Below are 13,562 nucleotides of genomic sequence, written 5' to 3' on the forward strand. Positions count from 1 at the left end.
ATGTGTGTTAGGAGGATTGGAACATATATTACTCAAAGGCCAAGGGAAATAAGCAAGAAATGCTTTGAGGAGCTATGGATGATATGGATAAGAGGAGCTCGCTTTGGCTGCAAGAGTGTGTCCACTAGTTGCCTAATTTGCTTTAGTAAATTGAGCAATTGGTATTACTATAAGAAGAAGACCAAGACTAGTGGCAATTGGTATTAATCAACGTAAGTTTAACAGGACGCTCTTCGACAGCACTGCAAAAACATGGAGTAGATAGGAACATGATGCCTCAACAGCAATGCCCACTATAACTTATTTTAGTGGGACGCGAAATTGGCTGCACATGTACAAAGCCTTGCAAGTGATCACGCAGATAAGAAGAGAGGAATTGGTGATGGGATCACCGTGCGCTGGGAACGGGGCGCTGAGGAAAGATCATGTATTGATAATCAGTTTGCTCTCTGCAAATTAAAATCAGATCAACACCGAATCTCAATCCACACTACGAAACAAACATCATACGTATACTATAGTACTATACATACAAAAGGTCACCAGGACAACGCAAAAGCTAGATGTCGAAGTTGCAACTAATTAGAGAAAAAGAAGGACAAGCAAATAAATAGAGAGTGGGGCAGGTGTGGTGATGATCTCGTTCTCGTCAATGCGTTGAGCGCGCCAAAACCGGATGCAGTAGCTGCTGCTTATCACAACCACCCCCTCTCCTGCTTCCCCAGTCCCCTGTTGAGAGAGAGAGAGAGAGAGAGAGAGAGAGAGAGAGAGGCGGCTATGGCGAGGCACTTCCTGCTCAATACGGGAGCCAGGATGCCCTCGGTGGGGCTCGGCACCTGGCAGGCTGAACCCGGCGTCGTCGGCGATGCCGTCTACGCCGCCGTCAAGGTCTGCACATACCTCCTATTTATTTGCTCACCACTCGCTTCACCAATCACCATCTTTTATTTTTTGCAACAAGCTTCACCATCCCGATGGCATGTTTTTTGCCCCCTCTATCCACCCCTTCGTACTGTGTTGTTTCCTTGTTTTTATCTTCCACAAGATCGCCAATAGTATTTCATTTCTCAATTGCTTCTGGGTCGTGCAGGCCGGTTACCGGCACATCGATTGCGCCAGAGAATACCACAATGAGAAGGAGGTAAAACCACTGTCAACTAGCTATCTGTAAAGGTTTATTTTGTTCAGTCCACTAAAAAAAACAGCTTTTGATCAGTCCTGTATGTTTTTTTCAACGTGTGTATGATCTGCTACCCTTGCAAAGCAACTAGAAAAGCAAGACAGCAATATAACGTCGCACTGGGAATTTCTTCTTTCCAATATTTAACTATGTGATATGGGCTTATAATGAACCTGCCAAGGATTCAGATAAAGGGTTAATTCAGGACTATTTTGAAACATCAGTGGCCAGATTGACATGGCATCCATAGCTGACAAGAAGCTTTTACTCCGTTCGTACATTAGGACATGTGCTGCCTGTTGTATCGTCTTGATTCATGCTACATAATAATTGGAGTAGTGGAAGGCTGATATCAATTATTTGCATTATCCAGATCGGTTTGGCGCTGAAAAAGCTATTTGAAGAGGGTGTAGTGAAGCGTGAAGATCTGTTTATCACCTCTAAGCTATGGTAACCCCAATCTCTGGTGGTATCTTAGTAGTTCTGTCTATCGCGGCAGATCAAGTCGAGTACACAGATGCCTATTTGAAGTTTCTAATCGTTCTCATCTAAATTCTTTGGACGCCTTATGTTTTCAGGAATGACTGTCACGCTCCTGAAGATGTGCCAGAGGCACTAAATGAAAGCCTGAATGATTTACAGCTTGATTACTTGGATCTTTATCTTGTGAGCACCTCATATTTACGATTATATTTCAGTACCCGAGTTCCTCCATTCTGGCCTCTATATCATCAATATCTCGTTTTTATGTGTACTGATAGCACTACTTTTGTACGTTATCATTTGGAGAAAAGGATGTTTTTGGTCCCACAAGTTCACGAAAAGTATACATTTGGTTCCTCAGAAATTTTTAGAAGACATTGGGTCGTTCAAGTCTCAAAACCAGACACAATTCGTCCAAAACTAGAAACGAAGCGGTATATGTCACTGGTTTTGACTGAAACATCACGTTGACTGCCACCTGCTGGTTCCGCTCAGCCTCGGCTCCCACATTGTGCACGCGCTCGTCGCCTCGTGCCCCCGAGACAACACATGACTCATGCTCGTCGAGAAGCTCGACGCACTCAGTCGCCACCGCATCACCGGCATTGCCATGTGCCAAGGTCGGCACTGCATGGATCCGGTGTGGAAGCTTTGAATCGACGAGGCCCGCTGCACGCTTGAGCCCGAAAGCGTCATGGCCATCGTTGACCGCGTTGACCAGATCAACGAAGCCATTGAGATGTCGTGGTGCGAGGGGATGATGCCGTCCGTAGGGGAAGAGGAGCACCAAGCAACATCGATGGCGTGGGGATGAGATCATTGGTGCGGCAGCAAGCCGCGGTGAGACTGACTGGGGGATGAGGGGACCGGCACAGCGGTGCCGTCCAGGAGGAGGGAGGTCACGCGGTGGTGGTGGATGTGTTCGGTAGGGGAGAAGAGAGATAATGAGGAAAAAAAAGGCCCATCCGACGTGGCATGTGAGGAAAGATAAAACCGGTGACACGTGGGTGGTTTTCCACAGAAACCAGGAATAGGACGAAATAAAGCTACTTTTGAAACTTGAAGGACGAAATATCGCCTAAAAAAATTTGAGGGGCCAAATATATACTTTTGGTGTACTTAAGGGACTAAAAACATACTTTTCTCTATTATTTAATTAGAAAGTATCCTCACCAGGAATTGAATACTTGTCAGGTCTATATTATGCATAAATGTTAAATCATATTTGATGACAAAATTAAGTATCCATGCTAGCCTATCGTGTGTTATTGCTATGGTCTATAATGTGCAAACTGGGCATATGGTTCTGTGTCATTTTTTAACACATGTGCCATATTCCTTGAATTCTGTCTATTCAGTTAACCATATTACATACATATACGTTTTGCCATCATATTTGGTATGGATTAGCATGGTGTTATTGATTTCCGGTGTCAAATTGTTAATTTTTTCCAGATAATTTCTGTTGTTCATTTTTGGCATCTTGAATACATTGTAGAAAAGATTATGTTTGTCCAATGAGTTTTATCTCATTTGTTGTTCGATAGTTTCTTCTGGTACCTTCAGCTTAGCATTACATGATTACGTGTTCAAACTGTTAAGTATGGTGTGTACAAATGATATGGTTAAAATCTCTGATTCTCCATGTATTTTGTAGATCCACTGCCCATTTAGTGTCAAGAAGGGAACAAACCACAGCCCTGAAAACTATGTTACACCTGACATACCTGCTACTTGGGGGGCAATGGAAAAGTTACATGATGCTGGCAAAGCTCTTGCGATTGGTGTGAGTAACTTTTCATCAAAGAAGTTGGGTGACTTGCTTGATGTAGCTCGTGTACCTCCTGCTGTTAATCAGGTGGAGTGTCATCCTTGTTGGCAGCAAACTAAGCTCCACAACTTTTGTCAGTCAACTGGCGTTCATCTTAGTGTAAGTCTGATTATCTTTTGTGTTATTTACCACTAAATAAGGTGGATTGCTCTTGCGGCACACTTTATTTTTGTTCTTTCCTCACGTGTATGTTTTTTGTAGGCTTACTCACCACTAGGTTCACCTGGTACTACTTGGATGAATGGTAATGTCCTTGTAGAGCCAATAATCGTCTCAATAGCTGAGAAACTCGGGAAGACACCTGGACAAGTGGCTCTGCTCTGGAACATTCAGATGGGTCACGGTGTACTACCAAAGAGTACCAATCCAGAAAGGATAAAGCAAAACTTTGATGTTTATGATTGGACATTTCCAGCTGACATGCTTGCAAAGTTCTCAGAGATTAAGCAGGTACATGTCATATATGTACCTGAGTAGCCTTAGCAATACTTTAATGAGGATGAAGCATTGATATTTATTGGTGATAATTAAAGATATTTATAGGAGGACAAATGAACAAATCTCTTGGAGCAATCTAAATTGCTAGGGTTAAGTAGCATTTGTTCATTTTTGTGCTTCTTGGAGCTTGAAACACCAGTGTATCGTGACCGGATTCAAATAAGAGCACAACTGTTTTATTCACTCTTAAAGTGGCAGTATTAGTTACCTTGGGTAGAACTGAATTCACGCTATCGATATCCGATGTTCATTTTTCTAGCTACATAGGGCACAGCCATATTTTTCAATACTCCCTCCGTATTGTTCAGTCACATATTAGCTTTTACTGATGTCAAACTTTATAAAGCTTGATCAAGTCTGTAGAAAATAATATGAACACTTACAATAACAAATCTGTATGATGTGAAAATATATTCAACGAAGAATCCAATGATATTAAATTGGTGGTGTACAAGTTAATATAGTTTTCCAGAAACTTGCTGAAAGTTCATAAAACTTGACTCTTGGCAAACCTAATATGCAGAGTAAATAAACACAGAGTGAGTGTAAATAGCTCCAGTTTGGTATGGATCCACCTAAGATAAGCATAAGTCATCTCGATCAGCCCCTGTTATCGATTGTTTTTCTAGAAGTATATTAGTAGCAGTAGCAGCGTCGATCATAATACCGTGGCATGCAATTCCAATGTTTTACGATGTGGGTGAGTTTCTGCGTCGCAGAAACTTCTAGAACGTCATTCGACCATTCATTTATTCATTGTTAATTTTCATCCACTTTTTTTCCCTTTTAACACCTTTTCACTGGGAAAAGTGAGCGCAGCTGACATCTTTTATCTTGTTGTCTTCAGGCTAGGCTGCTGAGAGGCGACATGATGATTAATCCACAGAGCGTTTACAAGACTCATGAGGAGCTCTGGGACGGTGAAATTTAGGGGTCATCCTCCTTTCAAAAAAAATGTAATAGATGTCTGGAAGGTTTTCCAGCCGTGGCTGCTAAATTCAGTTATATGGAGTGCGAAAACATGAATCTCTGTGAACATTCCATGTGATGTAACAGTGATTATCACCGTCTCGTGAGCAGCCACAAGACGGATCATGTATGCCACGGAGATACGAGAGAGCATTTGCAGATTAATAATTAATGAAACTGGGGAACGAAACTTTTGTAAGATGATCTCTAAAATGATGAGATTACTTGATGCTTCCATTCATAATGAGCAAGTTGTGAGTGCAGAGCACATGCGTTGCCCTTGTATGTGTATATATGTTCCACTCTACAAGAGTTTCAGAGAAGCAGAGTACAGGATTAAAACTGTTCTTCCTGTCAGGAACTAGCAAGAAGCATTTCAGAAATTGTTCTGCGCAACGTTCAAGTTTTGTTGTGATCAGAATTCAGAAGAACGCATTTGAACAAGCAAGCAACGGGTCATGGCATGCATTATGCTAATGCATGGTGATTAGTGTGCTCACCAGTTTTCCACTTTGTAGGGTGTATAATGCATTATGCTAATGCATGATGATCAGAAAACGGTGATTTTTTAGCCGAACCTCATAGTATTACCAGTCTCTTCACCATAATTACTAGCTGGAAACAACCCCGCGTCGCCTGGCGCACGGCCGACAGTGTCGTCCGCCTCTATTGGGCGGCGGTTTCAGCAGGCGCGTCAGCGTGTTGGGGCCACGGGGCCCCGGTGAGCGGCGAGTGACCACGGCAACCACTCGTGTTGTGTGGGGGAAAGGTGAAACACTCTAAATATTCAGTGAAACATGGTGAGACGCAGTAAAACAGGGGATGCTTTGGGGAATTTTCTTTGGGTTTTGGCCACCAGCCAACAGAGGTGCCGGAACACGGCGGCTAGCGTTTAAGCCTTTACAAAACGAGATGCCCAAGTCCCCACAAATCACAGGCTTTATAACCAAGCCCCTATATCTGGGGATGAATTTGCTTCTACGTTTTGCCACTTGGTTGAAAAAGACCCTGCGGTAAACCGGTTCACAGCACGTGTATTAAATTGGGATGTGGCCATGTACAAAGACTTGTGTGGCCGTATGTCCATAGCCTAAATTTTCTTAACGTGATTGATTCTCTACCGTGTGGTTTTAGCCATTCAAGTTCTATGTGGGTCATGCATTGCGCTGACTTGCAACCTTGCTATCGTCCTCAACGCCGTTTAGGGCGCTTGGTTTAGGCGTCGTGGTTTTTGTATACGGTGCCGCTTGCATGGGCTAACGTGGACGTGTCTAGGCGTTCTGCTTTTTGTAAACGGTGCCGCTTACATGGGCCACAATCTAGACGTGCCGCTATTGCAGTCTTCGCGTTTGATTTTGTTTCCTTTTGTCCATCCTTTTGTCCATCCTTTTGGATGGAGAAAATCAGATCCCGAATTCTATAGATATGTTTTATATTCATTTTTTTGTTTGTTTGTAAAATTATAGTGCAGTTCTAATTTAGATGTGGTAACGAAGCTTTTGAAAATTTCCAAGCATTAGTGAATGGTTGATCTTGCATTGTGTTGATACCAATAATTTTATTATGTAGTATCATTTTACTAGCTCATGTATTGGAGGACCACTATGTCTTGTTTGCCGTTTGTCACTTCCTAATTTTAGTGAGAAGTGATTTGAATTTTTATGTATGCAAAGACTTTCCCTAAATTATCCTCATAAATTGATTATGGTTCCAAATGGATTGATGGGTTTAGCCACAGTCACCGAGCAATGGAGTAGAGCAATTTGATAAATTTTTTCTTTGACAGAGTGTAGGTACTCATTTTATGCGTATTTCTGTTCATTTTTTAGTTTTCAGATGTAAAAAAGTTGTTAGAAATCATTTCATTTTAGTGGCACTAGAATGTCCGATTTATAATTTCTATCTTGAAAGATGTGGCACTCATGGTGATAATAAATGTAGCATTTCCAAATTGTTCTTGTCCATATCTTGCTTTCTTGTGACTATAGATTAGAACTACAGACTTAGACACGTGGTGCTCTTATCACACATGAGCCAACAAAAGCTTATACACATGTACCGTATCAACGAGGTGCGGCGTGTCGCCGTGCGGGTATGGCTAGTAATCACTACAATCAAATGGAAAAGCAAAACAGAAAGAAAGGGAGCAGGTGAGAGTGTTGGAAAAGGAACAACGACGTGAAGCTCCCTGTAGCCATTCGATCGAAGATCCACGTCGACAACGAGCTCCTGCCGGCGTGAAGTGGCAGGAGAGGTCTTGAGATGTTGGATGAACAAAGATGGACATTACCGGCAAAGCGTGGTTTCTTCAGACCGGTGCCTTGTTAGCTTAATCCAAACAAGTTTAAAGTTTAGATTGCAAAGTGGTCTAGTCATATCTTTGCATGTGGTGATGTTAAGCAAAGCGTCTGGCTAGGAGTAGTAAATAGCCGTGTATCCAAGTAGTAGTACCGAGTCATGTTAGGCTTGTGATCAAGCTTGCCGGTGATTAGATTAGGAGAGTCCGGTTAGGACTTGAGTCAACGTCCGTATTGGGTTAGGAGTTAGGCTCAGGTCGGTTTGCTATACGTGCTATGAGTAGGGTAGCTCCTATATATATATGCACGTATACGCAGCTTCGTAATACCGCAGACAAAATAAGAAAATAGAAATAAAGAAGAAAACAAAGGGCACGATACGGGTCCTTGGCTATCAATTTTGTGTGCACGTGCATTTGTGTTATTCTGATGTGATTGATCCTGAGGGCAAATTTCCAACAATATGTCTGACCTATTAAGCTGAATATAAGATCATGCGTCGATTTCTTCAGACAGGTGCCTGACACAGCACCTCGCCGGCCTTGCTCGCGTCGATTTCATGATGTTTTTCCTTGGCGCGAGGGATGGAGATGTGGAGGCTGCGGAGGGTGCTTTCAAGAGCATGTCTGATGCACGCCCCAACCGTTGGTCTCACATTGAAAATTCAGAGATTTGAAGGGCTGTCTAATGGCGATGTTAGACTGCAAGTCTGCAATACTCAGTGATGAAGGTATGGAAATTTGAAGGTCAGTCTAGTGACAGTGTAGACTGGGTTTTGATCCTGTTTCCATACTGCAATACTCAGTGACATGCTTTGTGTTGAACCACATTTGGCTCCAGTATCATGGAACTGCTTCTGATTCAGCATGCATGCAGTAGCCAGAGCTGTCACTATCGCAGAGCCCGAATCCTTGACTGAACGCACACATTCAAGGAAGAAAACATTACAGCAAAGAAATTCCAGACTTGGCTGTCATCCCATATGAAGAATAAACAAGTAGTATAACAAACAGGCTGGAAACGATTAAGATACATATATGATCAAGCGCATGCATGATTACCAGGACACCGTTGGACGCAACCTATATTTACATAATTACAGGTCATATGTGACTTCGGAACAAGCCATCGACCAGGACGAATGGAAATATCAACGATTAACTGCTCATAGATGTTCTTCGCAAAAAAAGAAAACTGCTCATAGATGCACACGAAATAAAATACAGACAGTACTCCTAGCTTGCCTTGGATTGTTGCGCGTGATTGACCTCTGAAGCTCGATCAAACCATCTTCACGACAGGTCGGTGTGGATTCCCAGCGAGCTCAGCCCTCAGACCATCTTCACGACAGGCCAATTCAGAGTCATTGTAGGAACCCTGGAGCACAACTTCCTTGAGGCTTGAGAGAGATGGTAGACCCAAAACGGTTGCACTGTCGATGTATGCACTCGTACGAAACTACTGTTGATGTACGCAGTAGTACCAAACTTAAGCACCTCAAGCTTCGGGGCTGCTCCTTGTTCAAGCTTGACGGAATTGAGCCTTCTTTTGAGTCCCATGCTCAGCTCCAGCACCACCAGGCTCGGGAACATCCCCTGCTGGAAACTGAGATGGACCTCTTCACCCTCTAGTGACTTCTCCAACAGATACAGGAACGCCAGATTGGATAATTTCCCAAGGACTTGTATGGCATGGCAGCATCGAGCTCTGTTATCCTGGACCTCCGCAGCTTCAGCTTCACCAGATTATTGAGCCCCTGGATCCATTCCGGCAGATTGACCAAGTTGCCATACAGCTTCAGGCTCCGCAATGTTTCTGGAAACGAGAACTTTCCCTCCAAGAAGCCACATAAACCTGGCTCCCCCTCTGACCGTATCAACAATGATTCCAGGCGGCATCTAAGTCCGTTGAGACGACGTCGTGTGAACATTGGTTTGGCAAGAAACCAAAGTTGCCGTTTCTTAATGTTTGGGGCTGCGATGCTTAAGGCTTCAGCCGAAGAAGCTTGAACCCAAAGCGGACAAACACATCTTCATAAGATACCCAAAGGTGACAGTTGGGTACACCTTCTATCTCAGATCCGAGGCAAATTGTTTGTCGCTAAGAACGGGTCCTTTCTCGAGAAGGAGTTTCTCTCGAAAGAATTGAGTGGGAGGAAGATAGAACTTGATGAGGTTGTCAAACCTTTACTTCAACCAGAGAGTGATGCAACATAGAAAGATGTTTTCTGTGGAGCCTATGTCTGTTGAATAGGAAGTTAATGATAGTGATCATGAAGCTTCGGATCAAGTTGCTATCGAACCTCGTAGGTCGACAAGGATATGTACTAATCCTGAGTGGTACGGTAATCCTGTCTCAGATATCATGTTGTTGGACAACAATAAACCTACGAGCTATGGAGAAGCGATGGTGGGCCCGTATTCCGACAAATGGTTAGAAGCCATGAAATACGAGATAGGGTCCATGTATCAGAACAAAGTATGGACTTTGGTGGACTTGCCCGATGATCGGCAAGCCATTGAGATAAATGGATCTTTAACAAGAGGACGGACGTGGGCGGTAATGTTACCGTCTATGAAGCTCGACTTGTGTGAAAGAGTCTTTTCACAAGTTCAAGGAGTTGACTACGATGAGAATTTCTCACCCGTAGCGATGCTTAAGTCCGTTGGAATCATGTTAGCATTAGCTGTATTTTTCGATTATGAAATCTGACAGATGGATGTCAAAAACAAGTTTTCTTACCAGTTTTCGTAAGAAAGAGTTGTATGTGATACAATCAAAGTTTTGTCGATCCTAAGGATGCTAAAAGGTATGCTGGCTCCAGCGATCCTTCTATGGACTAGAGCAACCATCTCGAAGTCAGAATATATGCTTTGATAGAGTGATCAAAGCTTTTAGGTTTATACAATGTTTGCTAGAAACATGTATTTACAAGAAAATGAGTGGGAGCACTACAACATTTCTGATAAGTATATGTGGATGACATATTGTAGATCCGAAATAATGTAGAATTTCTGGAAAGCATAAACGGTTGTTTGAAGAGTGTTTTTCAAAGGAAGACCTGGATAAAGCTGCTTACAAATTGAGCATCAAGATCTATAGAGATAGATCAAGACGCCTGATGATACTTTCAAAGAACGCACACCTTGACATGTTTTTGAAGGAGTTTAAAATAGATCAGTCAAAGAAGGGGTTCTTACCTGAGTTGTAAGGTGTGAAGTTGAGTAAGACTCAAAGCTTGACCACGGCAGAAGAAAGAGAAAGGACGAAGGTCGTCCCCTATGCTCTTGTCATAGGCTCTATACGGTATGCCATGCTGAGTACCGCACCTGATGTGTGCCTTGCCACATGTCTGGCAAGAGGGTACAAAGGTGATCTAGGACTGGATCACCAGATAGCGGTCGAAATTATCCTTAGAGGAATAAGGAAATGTTTCTCGGTTATGGAGATGATAAAGAGTTCGACGTAAAGAGTTACGTCGATGCAAGCTTAACACCCATCCGGATAGCTCTGAGTAGAGATACCAGATACGTATAATGGAGCAACAATTTAGAATAGCTCCAAGTGGAACGTGGTAGCAGCATCTATGATATGACATAAAGTTTTGCGAAATATATAGGGATCTGAATATGGCAAGACCCGTTGACTACAACCTCTCTCACAAGCATAACATGATCAAACCCAGAACTCTTTGAGTGTTAATCACATAGTGACGTGAACTAGATCATTGAGTTTAGTAAACTCTTTGGATGATGATCACATGGCGATGTGACCTGTGAGTGTTAATCACATGGTGATGTGAACTAGATTATTGACTCTAGTGCAAGTGGGAGACTGTTGGAAATATGCCCTAGAGGCAATAATAAATTGGTTATTATTATATTTCCTTGTTCATGATAATTGTTTATTATCCATGCTAGAATTGTATTGATAGGAAACTCAGATACATGTGTGGATACATAGATAACACCATGTCCCTAGTAAGCCTCTAGTTGACTAGCTCGTTGATCAATAGATGGTTACGGTTTCCTGACCATGGACATTGGATGTCGTTGATAACGGGATCACAACATTAGGAGAATGATGTGATGGACAAGACCCAATCCTAAGCCTAGCACAAGATCGTGTAGTTCGTATGCTAAAGCTTTTCTAATGTCAAGTATCATTTCCTTAGACCATGAGATTGTGCAACTCCCGGATACCGTAGGAGTGCTTTGGGTGTGCCAAACGTCACAACGTAACTGGGTGGCTATAAAGGTATACTACAGGTATCTCCGAAAGTGTCTGTTGGGTTGGCACGAGTCGAGACTAGGATTTGTCACTCCGTGTAACGGAGAGGTATCTTTGGGCCCACTCGGTAGGACGTCATCATAATGTGCACAATGTGACCAAGGAGTTGATCACGGGATGATGTGTTACGGAACGAGTAAAGAGACTTGCCGGTAACGAGATTGAACAAGGTATCGGGGTACCGACGATCGAAACTCGGGCAAGTACAATACCGCTGGACAAAGGGAATTGAATACGGGATTGATTGAATCCTCGACATCATGGTTCATCCGATGAGATCATCGTGGAACATGTGGGAGCCAACATGGGTATCCAGATCCCGCTGTTGGTTATTGGCCGGAGAGTTGTCTCGGTCATGTCTGCATGGTTCCCGAACCCGTAGGGTCTACACACTTAAGGTTCGATGACGCTAGGGTTATTAGGAAGACTTGTATGTGATTACTGAATGTTGTTCGGAGTCCCGGATGAGATCTCGGACATCACGAGGAGTTCCGGAATGGTCCGGAGGTAAAGATTTATATATGGAAAGTTGTTGTTCGGGTTCCGGAAAAAGTTCGGTTTTTTCCGGTATTGTACCGGGAAGCTTCCGGAAGGTTCCAGAGGATTCCGGAGGGGTCCGGAGGTCCGGAAAATGTTCCACCACATCCAATACAGCAGCATGGGCTGTAGGGGGCACCCTAACCTTAATGGGCCAAGGGCACCAGCCCCCCCAAGGCCCATGCGCATGGGAGAGGGGAAACCCTAAGGGGGAGGGCCTCCACTTGACTTGGGAGGCACTCCTCCCCCCCTTGGCCGCCGCCCCCAACCCTAGATGGGATCTAGGGGGGTCGGCCCCCTCTCTCCCCACCTATAAATAGTGGAGGGGTGGGAGGGCTGCCACACCCTTGAACCTGGCACAGCCCCTCCCCTCCAATACCTCTCCTCCTCCGCGTGAGCTTGGCGAAGCCCTGCCGGAGAACTGCCACTCCATCACCACCACGCCGTCGTGCTGCTGTTGGACTCTCTTCCTCAACCTCTCTCTCCTCCTTGCTGGATCAAGGCATGGGAGACGTCTCCGTTCCGTACGTGTGTTGAACGCGGAGGTGCCGTCCGTTCGGCGCTAGGATCATCGATGATTTGGATCACGACGAGTACGACTCCATCAACCCCGTTCTTACAACGCTTCCGCTTAGCGATCTACAAGGGTATGTAGATGCACTCTCCTTCCCCTCGTTGCTAGATTACTCTATATATTGATCTTGGTGATGCGTAGAAAATTTTAAATTTCTGCTACGATCCCCAACATATACATCATACGAGGAAGTGGACGTCCAGCGTCCAGTGAACGGCGGGTTCTGGGCCTCTTCTTCTCCGGCATCGTCGTCCATACCGTCGATGTATTCGGAGTCATAATCAAGTTCGTCGGTCAAATCCTCGATCGTGGCTATGAAGTGGGTGGCCGGTGGAAAGCAAAATTCTCCACCGTCAACCCCTATTTCAAGCCGATATAGTTCGGTTGTGAGTCCTCCGCCAAGGATAGGTTTTTTAATGAGTTTAGCGCATCGCCCAAAGGCAAGTGCTGGAAGATGTCTGCGGCGCTGAATTCGAAGATCGACAAACGATCGAGCTCGGCGTCCGCGGGCTCATGTGGTTTGGAACTTACGACCGGAGACGAGTCCGGAGTTCCACTGACAAAAACGTTGTGAGAGGTTAAGTCTATGTTTGGCTCCAACGCCATGGAATCTATGGCCTCCGCCCGTCCTTGGATGGCGCAGCTTGCTCCGGATCTAGAGCCAGAGCGGTTACAGGAGCAATCTCCTCGATGCGGCCAGATGACAGATTTAGGTCATGATCATCAGGGTGACAGGGAGAGCGGCTACCGCGGTCTCAAATCCGGCAAAGATCAAGTCTCCATGGATGTCCGCAGCATAGTTGAAGCTTCCAAATCTGACCTGATGGCTAGGGGCGTAGTTTTCGATCTACTCTAGATGGCCAAACGAGTTGGCCCGCAGTGCGAAGCTGCCGAACATGAAGA

The 13,562-nt window shown here is 44.4% G+C and overlaps 1 protein-coding gene across 1 annotated transcript; it reads left to right on the plus strand.

Annotated features, from left to right (window-relative positions):
* The first annotated feature begins 624 nt into the window (after nucleotides 1-624).
* LOC125542853 (aldo-keto reductase family 4 member C10-like) lies at nucleotides 625-5,200 on the plus strand. The gene is made up of 7 exons (XM_048706083.1): nucleotides 625-888; nucleotides 1,091-1,141; nucleotides 1,554-1,630; nucleotides 1,759-1,846; nucleotides 3,321-3,593; nucleotides 3,696-3,944; nucleotides 4,840-5,200. The coding sequence occupies exons 1-7, from the start codon at nucleotides 778-780 to the stop codon at nucleotides 4,921-4,923; spliced, it is 933 nt and encodes a 310-aa protein (XP_048562040.1). The 5' UTR covers nucleotides 625-777; the 3' UTR covers nucleotides 4,924-5,200.
* The last annotated feature ends 8,362 nt before the right edge of the window (nucleotides 5,201-13,562 follow it).

The sequence above is a fragment of the Triticum urartu genome, chromosome 1 (genome assembly GCF_003073215.2).
Source record: "Triticum urartu cultivar G1812 chromosome 1, Tu2.1, whole genome shotgun sequence".
NCBI lineage: Eukaryota > Viridiplantae > Streptophyta > Magnoliopsida > Poales > Poaceae > Triticum > Triticum urartu.

Coding starts and splice junctions, on each gene's coding strand:
- LOC125542853 (XM_048706083.1), top strand. CDS start 778: ATGGCGAGGCACTTCCTGCTCAATACGGGAGCCAGGATGCCCTCGGTG. Junction 1,142..1,553: donor AATACCACAATGAGAAGGAG/GTAAAACCACTG, acceptor TGCATTATCCAG/ATCGGTTTGGCGCTGAAAAA. Junction 3,945..4,839: donor AGTTCTCAGAGATTAAGCAG/GTACATGTCATA, acceptor TGTTGTCTTCAG/GCTAGGCTGCTGAGAGGCGA.